General features: G+C 36.3%; 1 protein-coding gene across 2 annotated transcripts in view; it reads right to left on the bottom strand.

Moving 5' to 3' along the window:
- Positions 1-12,920, bottom strand: part of pdia5 (protein disulfide isomerase family A, member 5) — a 58,735-nt gene extending 45,815 nt beyond the window's left edge. The window contains exons 1-2 of one of the 2 annotated variants that reach the window (XM_077216876.1): positions 12,800-12,920; positions 3,340-3,466 (exon numbers count right to left, since the gene is read on the bottom strand). In XM_077216876.1, the coding sequence (XP_077072991.1) occupies positions 3,340-3,466; positions 12,800-12,904 (232 nt within the window). In that variant the 5' untranslated portion in view covers positions 12,905-12,920. The remainder of the gene's footprint in view (positions 1-3,339; positions 3,467-12,799) is intronic. The other variant, XM_077216877.1, reaches the window with a different exon arrangement.
- Between the last annotated feature and the right edge of the window lie 733 nt (positions 12,921-13,653).

Genomic DNA, 13,653 nt, shown 5'->3' with positions numbered 1-13,653 from the left:
GGTCAGCCGGAACTGGGAACACTTCCCTTAAATCCTGATGTACTCGTTACATCATAAGAAGAATCGCATCTACGCTAATTTTAGTGTCTTTGTTTATCCCGAGGTTTTCCCGCAGCCTGCCCGCAGAATCAATTCTTAATGCGCATGTGAACGCCATCAGCGTCTATCACAGGTTCACGTTTAAAGTCTGTTTAGAGAGAACGGTGTCGTCTTAGCGGCCCCTAATTTAATAACAAATGATCATTTAGACGGAAGTGAATCAATCAAAACTAACTTTAGCTGGAAATTTTTTTTTTCAAGAACCACTATAAAACCAAACCAATCTCTGTTACCTTAAATTATATGTTTATCTCTGTAAAGCTGCTTTGAAACAATCTACATTGTTAAAAGCGCTATATAAATGAGGATGACTGTACTTGACTTGACTTGAGTGAGTGTGAGAGAGAAAATCAGTCTGGTCTATGCATAGATACGTATACGGTACATTGTTGCACATCCATCATTTTCTTTCAAATGTGGGGTGAAGGTTGTCATCAGGGCAAGTGCAATATTTACAACGTTTACTTGGTGATAAAAAGGGTAGACCGGGTAAATGAATAAATAACATATAATTTACAAATCCAAAAAAGTGAAGTGAATGTTGTTCTCCAATTTCATAAGCTTTTCTGCCCATAGTTCTCACTTTGATAATGAAAGCAATTTGCCAACACACCTCGGTACGGAACAACAGCGCACAGCGTGAAAGTACTAAGTGTAAAAACACAGTGACAGTTTTACTACACCACAGATTTACACATTTGTGAGAGTCTTGGATCTAACACTACACCACTGAACCTGCAATCTGCTTTTCTTCCCATTAATCACACCGGCCAAGGTCAAAGGTACAATCATTTCAGGGTTCTGGCTATCAGTACATCTTGGTTTTTTAATCTAATGAACCAAGTTGAAGCCAATACCTTTTTGAATGAGAAGTGCCTATTTACCACCTGATCATGAATGTGTTCCTATAGTCTAAAGCAACTATCACAGTTAGCAGGATGCATCTAATGGAAATGGACAAGATGAGCAGCGCTAGTCAGCCATCAATCAAACGCACCGTTCGATACACAGTCTTATCCAATGACCTCCTGCGCTTGAAATGAGTTGTGAATTATGAAACAAATAAATCTTGCACAGCAAAACCTTGAGAGGCTTTTTCCTTGCTTTGTGGGTGGGAGATTGTTTATGGACCGTTCATCCATACGGTACCCATATATGGCCCAGTGCCTGCTAGATTTGTGATGCAAATGAATATGCAGTGTTAGGGAGTGTTTTTTTTTCTAATGGCAGGGAGAGAGAAAAGCATTACATTAAGTTGAGGGTGCTGAAGTTTTTATGCTTCTCTGTTTTTTAAGTTCTTCTCTGTCTATGGCCATAAGATTTATATTTACTCAGCTAATGCTTGTGGTAAGTAGAGAAAACTCCAAGTGTGCTGTACAGAAGGTCAAGTATGTAAAGGCGCCAACATGTTTTTTGTAGTGAAAGCAAACTTGACATACCTATTATGACATACAGTAACAGGTTTGTTGGCATACTGTAGCAGAATCATCGCTGTCTCAATGAATTTTCCTTTAGGGCATGTAACACATACACTTCTAGCAATGCAAGCTTGACTTTATGCATCATGTTCCTAAATTTGCCAGAATGCAAATCACAATGGACATTCATATTGCATTCTCGGGCATAACAAAAGTATCTGCTTCTATGGGGAGTTCTCTTTTAGGTTAAATACTGTCATGGCAGAACAGCAGACAATCCCGCTGAGCAAGTTAAAGCCAGAATGTTTATAGCTAACACAGTGGCTACAGTGGCTCAACCTTAAGTTTATCAAGCGGCGAGAATACCTTTTGTGCGCAAAAAAAATAAAATAACGACTTTATTCAACTAATCATTTTCTTCTGTGTGGACCTCTGATTGAGTTCACAATAGCGCAACTACACATGCGTGAGAACTGAGAAGATGACGCTCACGATCATTTGATGGGGAAAGTGTGAAAGGAAAGCCATTCATTTTGCGGCATTGGTAAGGCACTTTACGTTTTCTCGTTGGTTTCACACGATTCGGACCATATGATTCGGACAGCCAAGAAATACACACTTTAGAACCATTTTAAACACTACATCGAGACCCATCTGCGTCATCTTCTCAGTTCTCGTGGATGCGTCGTGGCGCTCTCGTGAACTCTAAAATGAATAGTTGAATTATTCTCGTCACTTGATAAACTTATGGTTGAGCCACTGTAGTCACTGGGACTAGTTTTTACTTACTTTTCTGGACTGGCAAAATGAAATTGCCTAGAAGCCTATGGAGGAGTGAGCCAGCTCTCAGATTTCATCAAAAATATCTTAATTCGTGTTCCGAAGATGAACGAAAGTCTTACGGGGTTGGAACAACATGAGGGTGAGTAATTACTGACAGAATTTTTGGGTGAAATAACCCTTTAGAAGCTTTTGTTTTTGAAAGAAGTCTCTTATTCTCACCAAGGCTGCATTTATTTGATAAAAATACATTAAAAACAGAAATATTGTGAAATATTATAATAATATTAAAATAACTGTTTTCTACTGTATTTTATTTTAAAATTTTATGTATTCCTGTGATGGTAGCACTGATTTTCAACAGCCATAATAGTATTAAGTGTCACATTATCCTTCATAAATAATTCTCAAAAGCTGATTTTGTGCTCAAGAAACATTTCTTATAATTATAAAAGTTCGAAAACAGTTGTGCTGCTTAATGTTTTTGTGGAAACCGTGACACCTTTTTTGTCAAGATTCTTTGTTGAACAGACAGTTCAAAAGAACGCCATTTATTTGAACATATTCTTTTGCAACATTATAATTGTCTCTATTTTTTTCTAGTGTATTTCCTTGAATATTGATTATAGTTGAATTTTATTAATAATATTCATTAAAGGGTAGCACTTTATTTTATGATGAGGTTGTTACATGTTACATGTACTTACTATAGTAATAACAGTAAATTATGCATAATTACAGGTAACTAACCCTAACCCTAAACCAAACCCTAATCCTAACCTCAACTCTGAGTCTATAGTAAGTACATGTAGTTAATTAATATTAACCAGTACTTAAGTACAATGTAACTTTAAAGAGAAGAAAAAAAAGTTTTCCCTTTGCAAATATAAAATTTGCAAAAACTATACTAAAACACATCTATTGTGATTTGTCATTTGTGATTTGAATTAATCTGTTTATTAAGATATCTTGGTATCTTTGGCTGCTAAAGCTGTAATACTTTTATTGCATCTGAAAAACAACAGTTTTGAGATAGACTGACCTGACTTGGTGTATAAAACAAGAACATTAGTTCTGGTCCTCAGAAGTTTCTTGAAATCCTTGTGGTCATTGACTTTCTCTATGAGTGGAGACACCTTCGCTGCCTGCAGGGCGGATGACACTGCGACCTGAGGAGGTGAGACAGACAGAGGTCATCATTTTTCACTGTCAAGGCCAGACGCCACAGGTGGTTCAAAAAAATATCCCACACTGCATGACACAATAATTGTGGCATTTGTGTAGTCATGACAGTGTCAAACCGAAAAGAAACGACAACAGCCATTACAAACACGAACCAACATACTGTACCATAAAAGTAGTTCCACATCATAAAACATAAAAGTATCGCATCAGTATATCACTCTGTTACCGATAACAAACAACTGGATTGCAACGTAACAAAGTCAGGGTTGGTCACAAATGCATTAAAAAAGTTAAATAAAATAATACAAATTGTCCCAAAAGTGCCCTGAAATAGCCCCTGAATTTGTGCTCTGAAGTAAGATTTCTGCTGTTAAAGGGACTATGTGTAGTTTTTTTGGTATTTTATTATCTAAAATCAATATTTGTATTTATAAATAAGACCTCAATGGTGTACAAATACCTCTGCCAATTATCTGACTTCTCCTCATAAACAAAGAATTTATTATCTTTATGAACATGTGACGGGTAGGTCTACGGAGGCTTCCATGTCGTTCCGCCATCTTGAAAAACTATAATAGCAGAGAGGGTCAAAAAGTACTAGGCCAACGCATTTCCACAACGCGTTTTCGTTCAGAGCCAGCGTCACGTAACTGAAAGCAGCAGAAACAGAGGAGCAGAGCAGTGAGAGGCGCTTGTCACTGCCCCGGCAAGTTTAAAAGGCTATATTGCTATATTGTTATTATTCATACTATAACATTCATTTGTTTGTTGTGTCAAGTTGCAGTTTGTTTGAAATAAAAAAACCTGTTCACCCGAAGGAAAACTCGACAAAGTGCTATTAGAAGACATCCTGTCATAGCTTTTTGGAACATAACAGCTACCGTAGATGCAACACGCATTTGAAAAAGCGAGGCGCTGGAGAGCACAATTCGTTTGAAAGCAAAATACAACTTCACCGCTAGATGGGAGCAATTCCTACACAATGTCCCTTTAAGACAATGCTCTCTCTGCCACACTCTCCATCAGTCTTCCCAGTTCGGATGGAGCTAAGCTGATAAAGCGACAACAGATAAAGGTGCTGTCATCTAAAGAAGAGGAAAATGACAAGATCAGGCAGGTCATGTCACAAACAGAGACAGTGACCCAACCTATCATACGTCCTTATCATCTCCCCATGCCATATGCTTGAAGGGAAAAGACACTACCACAATGAGTAGAAATGAATGCTCATCCGTTAGTGGACAAGACAGATCAAATGTTATTTACAAAATGACATGCTGAAAGAAAACTAATTTGGTCTGTCGGGATGCCATCTGATAGCTTATCAACACCCTTTGAGACTGTCGGTAGAGTTTCCACATCCTAGACATTGAAGAGAAACCTACAAAGACAGTAATTCACAAGTAGAACTTTTTTTTTTTTTTTTACTAAAAGTTAAAAACTTTTTTTGTAGAACCACTCATGCAGTAAATACAGAATTCCCATGTGAGTCACCGTCAAGCTTACATAACATTAAAGGTGGCTGAACTTTAAAGAGGTTTTATCATAAGAAACCAAATTTACCTTGATCTTTTGAGATAAGAGCTTGATGTACTATGAAAACACACTAACTTTCAGAACTCAAAACTTCCTTTCAGGTCCAAAAAGAGCATAAATTGAAACTAAGCTACACAAACATCTGAATTGAGAAGGAACTCAGCTTTAATACTGAGCAACTGAAGTTTATTTTAAACACAAACCCTGATTTTAACAGTATCTGCAGGTGCATAGAGTGCTGCACTTGGGAGTTTGCATCGCTGTGGTTTCCTCAACAAACAGGTTGTGTGACCAACAAAAGGTGATGATTCTTACACATTTTGTTTATCAAGGACCTTCACAACTTTTGAAGCCTAAAAGTAACAAAAAAGTTTGCAAGACAACAAGGCTGTAAAAGTAGACTACAGTCAGGAGTGTCTCTTGTTAGCTGTTTTAATGTGTTTTGAGTCATAGAATAAAACGTGAAAATATCTTGTGTTAACCACAGAACATTCAAGCATTTAACCAAAAACCCACTGACTTCAGAATAATGGAACCCGAAGCGTTAAAATGATATTTTGTGTTTCAAAAATACATCATCCCTGTGCATTCAGTGCTCTGGTCATTTAATATGCAAAGGTGTATTAAAGGTGCATCAATAAAAACTAGGAAATTTAATTCTAAGGATAAAGGGTGGAAAACATAAACGGCCATAAAAAATAAAATAAAATAAACTTAAGTGTAGGAGAAAAATATAATTCAGAACAATGTATTCTCTATTCTCTCCCAAAAAAAGAGCCAAAAAGCTTTATATAATGCAATAAAAAAAAAAAAGTCTACAAGTCTGCAAAGATTGATCGGCATCATCACTGGAGTGTCACACGGAAGGGTTAAAGAGAGAAACGGGTGCCTCAGACACTGACAACCTTCATCTTTCTAAATGACAAACCAAGACAAGCATAATTAAAAATCAAAACTCAAATTCTCTACATAGAGACAATGGCCAGTGACCTGACTCAATTCATCACTGCACATTCTGTTTAGTAACACCATTAAATCTGGACCAACGTTAAAGGGATAGTTCACCGTAAAATTAAGTTGATATTCTTTAAAATATCTTCTTTTGTGTTCAGCAGAAAAAAGTAATTCATCCAGGTTTTGAACAACTTGGGGTTGAGTAAATGATGACAGAATTTAAATTTAAACTATCCCTTTAATCCAAAAAGTCTCTGATAGTCTAGCATTATCATATCCCAGGTCTTAAAGGGTTAGTTCACCCAAAAATTCTGTCAGTATTTACTCACCCTCATGTTGTTCCAACCTCGTAAGACCTTCGTTCATCTTCGGAACACGAATTAAGATATTTTTGATGAAATCTGAGAGCTGGTTCACTCCTCCATAGGCTTCTTAAGGGATTGAAACTTGCCAGCCCCGAAAAGTTATTAAAGATTTCATTAAAATAGTACAAGTGACTACAGTGACTTAAGTTTATCAAGCAACAAGAATACTTTTTGTGTGCAAAAAACAAACAAAAATAACGACTTTATTTCAACTATTCATTTCCTTCTCTGTTGGCCTCTAGTCAGTTAACTTAGTGTGATAGCGTAGAGCTACGTCACACGTAGGCTCACTATTGGCCGACGCTGGTCATGTGTGTGATGCGTGTGACGTATAACAACAGAAGAACTGCACTATATCACTAGTGAACTGACTCGAGGCCCACAGAGAAGGAAACGAATAGTTGAAATAAAGTCGTTATTTATTTATTTTTTGCGCACAAAAAGTATTCTCGTCATTTGATAAACTTAAGATTGAGTCACTGTAGTCACTTGGACTATTTTAACGATATCTTTAATAACTTTTAGTCGCTGGCAAGCTTCAATCCTTTAAGAAGCCTATGGAGGAGTGATCAGATTTAATCAAAAATATCATAAAAGAACATAAAGTGTTCCGAAGATGAACAAAGGTCTTACGAGGTTGGAACAACATGAGGGTGAGTAAATACTGACAAAATTTTCATTTTTGGGTGAACTTTCCCTTTAACTGGAAACCTCATGCAGGCAGAGTAAATTAAGGTAAAGAAGGTAATTTTCTGCACCACTAGTGGCACCAAATGGAATTGTAATATGTTTGAGCGGCATGATTGTCCCTGGCGTAACAACATTAGATCAACTAATGGCGTGAGTTTGACCTAGGACTACCAGTTTGTTTGAACGACGGCAGACCCTTCACAATTCCATTTGGTGCCACCAGTGGTGCAGAATGTAAATAAATAAAAATTGAGTTCTGAATTCTAAGAGCAACAATTTAATTTTTTTCAAATAAACATTTTACAATTTCATATATTATTCTTGAACTGACCAAAGTGTGTAAAGGGAGGTTACATTAAAAACATACATTTTAACATTAAAACCACTATTGTTTTATATATAATTGTATACAGTATTTAATGCAATTACTACAGTAGTAACTGTAAATTACAAAAAAATAAGAGTAATCCTTTACTTTTTCAAGGGAAAAGTAATTAAATTACAGTAATTGGATAACTCTATAATTAATTACACCCAACACGGATTATATATTAGGCTTACATACATTTCTCAATTCACCTGCCAGTGGTAAGTAAAAAGTTTATTTTCTGTGGATTAAAGATAAAAGGACAAGGATCAGAGACAACGATCTGTTCCTTCCTGAAATGAGGAGTTTCATTCAGTGGCGTGCTTTTCATTTCCACTGTATGAGCAAATGGGGTCCAGTTGAGTGGACAACCTCTGCTGATAGGGTGACATCCCAGCCGCCCCAGCACCTTGGGTGCCAGCGAAAGTGTGAATATTAAAGTCAGGGCTAATTAAAGTACTGCAAAGCTGAGGGACCTGGAAATCACACCTTTTCTGAATTCAGCCGTGCTGACAGGGGGAGCAGACATGGTGATGCATTATGAAGAAATGCCAGAGCTACTCACTGAAGTATTTGAAATGACCAGCTTGCTTTCAGAAAGTTTTTAAAAGAGAAAAGACTTAGCTGAAATGTCTCGCTCTGAACTATTGCTCCTCCTGACATCAGGTAGATGAACATGACCACTCTTATTTACTCGTCGACAATGCCTATTTGGTCTTCAAAATGTTTAAATTAGGCAGTAAGAAGAAAAAATTATAATAAGCTATTATTTCTAAACAAAATATAAATATATAAATTCAGTCAAAACGGGTGCTGTTCCCAAAGTTCACATTTAAGCACAGATTAGTTTGTGAAAAAGAATGCAATTCAGGCTTTGCAAAAAGCCTGTTAACTCTTTCCCTGCCATTGCCATTTATGAGAAAGCGTTTCCCCGCAATTGATGGAAAATTCCGGCTTTCAGTGTTTTCACTGTTATATGGTAGGGGGCGCTATGAAATCTTCTGAAAGAGTACAGAATACCCTGATCAAAAGACATGTGAAGAAGAGGCAGAAAAGAGCGATGGTATACGTAAGCAGATACAATACTGTATGCAAAAGAACACGATCCTCAACATTAAACAGCATATAAAACAAAACTGCGTAATGTTATTGAATAAAATGTCGGCCCAGGATGAGCTTTGAGGGTGTTGATGGACTCGATACCCTCCATCTATGTTTTGATCATTTGTCTTTGACAAAAACATGTTTTTCTTAGCTTTTTGCTCAAAATTTTGCTTTTTTTAACTGAAACTTACCCACATTTAAATGTTGATAAAAAAAGAATGCTTTAAGCTAGAATAAAACGAGAGTTTTTTTGTTTAAAAGCAGAGGCTATTCTTTATTTTGATATATTACATGTTCAGATATTCATACAACAAAATATTCTGGGGGCCATGAAAATTTTGTGAAAATTGTCAAAAATGCTGACGGGGACTAGCAACTAAAAAAAAAAAAAAAAAACGCTGGTGGGGAAACAGTTAATGATGAATGAAGCAATGCAAAATATATTGAACCAGACAGCAAACGCTCTTCCCGTAAATAAAATACAAAATGCAGTCATTTGGAAGTGTTATCATTGAAGTCTTAGAGGCATGGAAGCAAAAATAAAAAAAGGGCTGAATAATTCTAAAGGTCAGGGAGAGGTTGAAAAAAACATGACTTTTTTGTAATAAACCTTGAGTAAAATTATAGTTGCAAATGATAGAAGTATTGTGGTATGATTGTTCTAGACATTTACAACATTTTTTTTAAACATTTTAAAAAGTATCTCTACAGCCTTTGCACTGCTAAAAGAGACACTAATGTTAAAATACAGGACAGAATACAAAGACACAAACAGTTTCAGTACAGAGACAACTGCAGCATTCAGCTCCATTCAGAGACAAAAGAGTTAGTGTTCTATGTCTAGTCACATCAGGTTTCCATCCCTTTTTGGTGCACCACCTATTCTTCAAACACTCTGTCTAAACCTGACAGTCGACCAATAGAGTCGGCCCATTACTATCTGGCAATCATCACGTCCTGTATGTTACAAAGACATTCATTTGGCTTTCCCTGAGCAGTGGTGTTCGACTTGGGCATTATCTCAACAACCCCAGCTTTTGCACAAAACTGTGATTGTTAGAATCATCCACTGAACAGCTTTAAAAGACAGGCTTGATAACTCTCCTGCCGATCAATCTAAAGTGAACAGAACAAGTTGGAGAAAAAAAAAGTATATTTTGCGCAACAATTTCATGTGAAGAGCTGCTCTGGCTCAAGGGAATGAATAGAACATGCAAGGAAGGAATGGGGTTTTTCTGCATATTCCTAGCTGAATCTCTTAGTTGCTGCTTTTCAAGGAAATCCGTGTGGACTCTTCAACTCAACAGGGATGGTCTGTAAATCATTAACTTGGGAATAAAAGATTCTTCAACAGACAGATATGACAAAGATTTCAGCAACATGCAGAAGAATGAAATCCTTACAACAGAAACATGGTTTTCCATTTCTTTCAAAAGCAATCTATTCTTTAACCTCAAATCCATTCAGAAATTTTAGAGAAGAAACACCAAAGTGCTAAATGACATTGGAGATAAAGAAGAGCATCGCAAGGCTGATAGTGGGTTATAATAGTATATAATAGTACATGAAACGTAATGAAAATATCTTATCACCTATGTTTGCATTGCCAGCCCAGTTTTTTTCTCTTCATATTTTATGTTTCCACAGGAGACGTATGATAGCTTTTTGTGATTGACAGACCAAAATGTGTCATATTTAAAATGTACTTATTTATTGTCAAATCTCATGACTGAATCAGTGCAAACATGAACGATATTGTTCGTACAGATCATGGCTTCAGAATACTAGAAAATAGCGACCAAGTTATATGAACTACTGTATGCATTACAGCTAACCCTTATAAAATACTATCCACTTCAGTTGCATGGAAACCATAAGCTCAGACATTCTACCTTCTAACATCAACTATAGTAGTTCAGAGATGATAGAAAATCAATAACAAGGGGGTAAGTCAGCAATGATAAAATTCTCATTTGGGGGCAAACTATTCCTTTACCAGTAGATCATTATTGAATTTAAAAAGAAAACTACACTAAACTTTTAGAATTTGTAAGGCTCTACTTTATAGCACAGTATATAATTCCTCAATGATCTAATTATGTCCACCATGTTATCTTTGACTGTGGTTTATGGATGCTATTGCTCCTGCTATTAAATCTTCCGCTCGAGGACACCGGCGTTTCAGCAGTGGAACTTGCTGACATGTTTTGCACAGCATGGGAAACAAAAAGATTGGTCATACATCAACATTCAACACCAAAACATCTTGCTTAATCAGCAACGTAAGCTGTCATCTACCATACACTGCGCAAACGTCATTGCAAATCTGCTTAATAAATAGAATCTCATTTTCACATTTAAGGTCTTACTGATTCAGCACAAATCGTGCCGCTCCTCAAACATGCCTAGTCTTCCTGCTGAGCCAAACAACACGGGGGGGCTTCGGCTCTGCAAAGCTGACGTAGATAATTCATAAACAGAAGGAAATGACTCCGCAACTGAAACAGTCAATCTATGAGACAAACGTTCTCCACAATGAGTTGTTATTTACTGTAGGTGCACAACACAGCTATAGTCGTGTCCATACACAGTGTGCTGCTGGACCAAGCAATGTGGAATGGGGAAGAGAGGGGGTTGTGGGGTGCCTCTAATCAAGATTAAGAGATTTTATAAATTGCTCTGACAAGCAGGAGGGCTGGAGGGAAGCACAGATAACAGAGAGAGGCTTCCATTCCCCCACCCAACCACCAAAAAGTTCCAACAGTTCAGGAGAGTACCTTTGTTTGTGGTGGCAGAAACAGAACAGGATGTGAAACAGGAAAGCTCCTGCGTAATGAGAGTTGACTGACGTGGCCGAGCAGCTATTAGAGTTTGGTTTTGAGGACACGGCCCACATTGATTCACAAATCAGTTGTGAAACAGGGTTAATGCACTTTAAACTGAAGTAAATGAGGGTTAATTTGCTTTAAGCATTACAAGCTCACTTCTGTCATGTTCATTAAGAGCAGAACAAGAAAGACCTCTGATCAAGGTTAAATAACATTGCTACTGTAAATATAAACCTTGCCCTGGCACAAACTGTAAGATGCAGTTAAAATATAATAATAATAGAGAAGTAGGAAAGTTAGTTGGTTCAACCATGGTTTCATGTGTTGTTGATAGTGAATCAGTAATGTGGGAACCTGTCAAATACTAGTCCATGCTATAAATGGGTCAAGATGCTAAAAAATATTTTGTAAAAAATCATATTCCATCTTTGAATTCATGTTTACATCATAAACAATATGAAAAACACTCAATTTTGATTTAATTATTTTAGAAGTGTGTTAGAAGAAGATGTGCTATAGTTTACATAATCAAGTAAAAAATACAAACATGATCACCTTAAATACACTGTACTGTACACAACTTACAATATTAACTATTTTTAATAAAGTTTCGAAACATTGATCAAGTTATTATTTTTTTATACTTCTTTAGGCCCTACTGGTCATAAACTAAACGAGCCATTTCATAAAAAGACTTAAAAGTTAAAAACTAAACGACACACAGTCATGGGGGTCTAAAGGGGTCTGCTATGTTTCACTTTGATTGGATGGACAAAACTTTTTCACATATTAACAATATTTTTTTTTACGAAATCCCTTCACTTCTTTTTGAGAAATAAAAAATAAATCTTTTAAAAAGGTCTCTTTTTTGGAAATTTTTCAGACAGTTACACAACCTAAACGTTTTTGTTTTTTTTACTTTAAGTTCTTAAAAAAATATCAAAATGACTTTAATTAAGGAATTCAAAGCTTTTTCATCAACAGGAGCATAAAGTGCTTGAATTGTATGCATTCTTCATGTATTTTTTAATATAACCTGGAAAAAAATAATAGGCATTCATTACAACCATTGACCCAAACAGGACCTCAACAATAATTCAAAAAACCTCTAACATGACATATTAAAGCATTATGCATTAATGGAATGAGAGAAATGCTCGTTTTATAGCAGATATTACCAATATTGAATCCGATTTGACATTAGAAAGTTGCATGGTGAGCATTTGATATTTCAGGCATGTGAATCACACAGTTTCAGGTGTATAACCACCAAAAACAAGACCTGAGAACTGATGAATGAGAAGGATTGATCTTGAGTCTCTCTCTTCTGCTGTCAACTTTGAGCTACTGCTGCAAGAGGGACAGAAGATCATTCCCTTTTCCTTTCGTTTTCGTCTTACGTCAGATACAAAACATCTGTCCGATATGCGCATTTCATATTATTGATCCATTAGATTCCTTATAAAGACTCACCAATGACAAGAATAAGAACATTTCGACCAGTCTCCTACGTCTCCCGTATCGGTTCCAAGAAGCCATGATGCCGCTGCCACGTCTGGCCACGCAAGCGCAATCCATATTCCTTCAAATCCCTGGAGAACGCAGGGCTTCTTAGGAAATGTAGTTTCTTCGGAAATGTAGTTTATTAAGGGCGGCGTAAACGGGGCCATTTAGCCTACACACACATACTTGTGAAAGTGTGTGATTTTAGCTCATGTAAATTATTTCTCATCCATGCAGAAACGGTGAAAAGTATTCAAATGACTTATGGTTCTTGAAAAAAGCTCCAAAGCTGAAAATAATGAGTCTACCTGTTTTGAATTAATCTGAATGTTCAATGATTGAATGAACTGAGTTACAGGATGGTTTCAAGACTCCTTTTAGCTCCATCTATGCAATGCAATGAACCACAGTTACACTGGAAATCTTGCAAAGTCAACAAAATATTATTATGCTATTGTACAAAGAACCATTGCTGGTGTTGCACTGAATGGCTCGACCTATACAATGAGGGAAATTAACTTATTATTTCTTTATAATTTGTGTAATGGAGTTGACACAGAAAATATAACCACAATTATAGCTATAGCTAAGATTGTATATAATTGAATATAAAAAAAACCTATACAGTAAACTTGTTTGACCTTGTTGAACTCATAGCGATTTTATAAATGGGTGGTGGTGTAAAGAGTGGAAATGTTATTTACAGTTTGACTGTAAATAACTGTAAAATACTGTACTTTATAAAACAAGTTTTTTTAAGGTGCTAACAACTTGTTAGCAACCTATGTTTTTTTTTAAACACAGCGGGCGGCTTCAAATTTCAG

Source organism: Siphateles boraxobius, unplaced genomic scaffold, assembly GCF_051911475.1.
Source record: "Siphateles boraxobius isolate OS27281-9 unplaced genomic scaffold, OSU_SipBor_1 7, whole genome shotgun sequence".
In the NCBI taxonomy this organism is placed as follows: Eukaryota; Metazoa; Chordata; class Actinopteri; order Cypriniformes; family Leuciscidae; genus Siphateles; species Siphateles boraxobius.
This window is presented reverse-complemented; position numbering and strand designations above follow the sequence as displayed.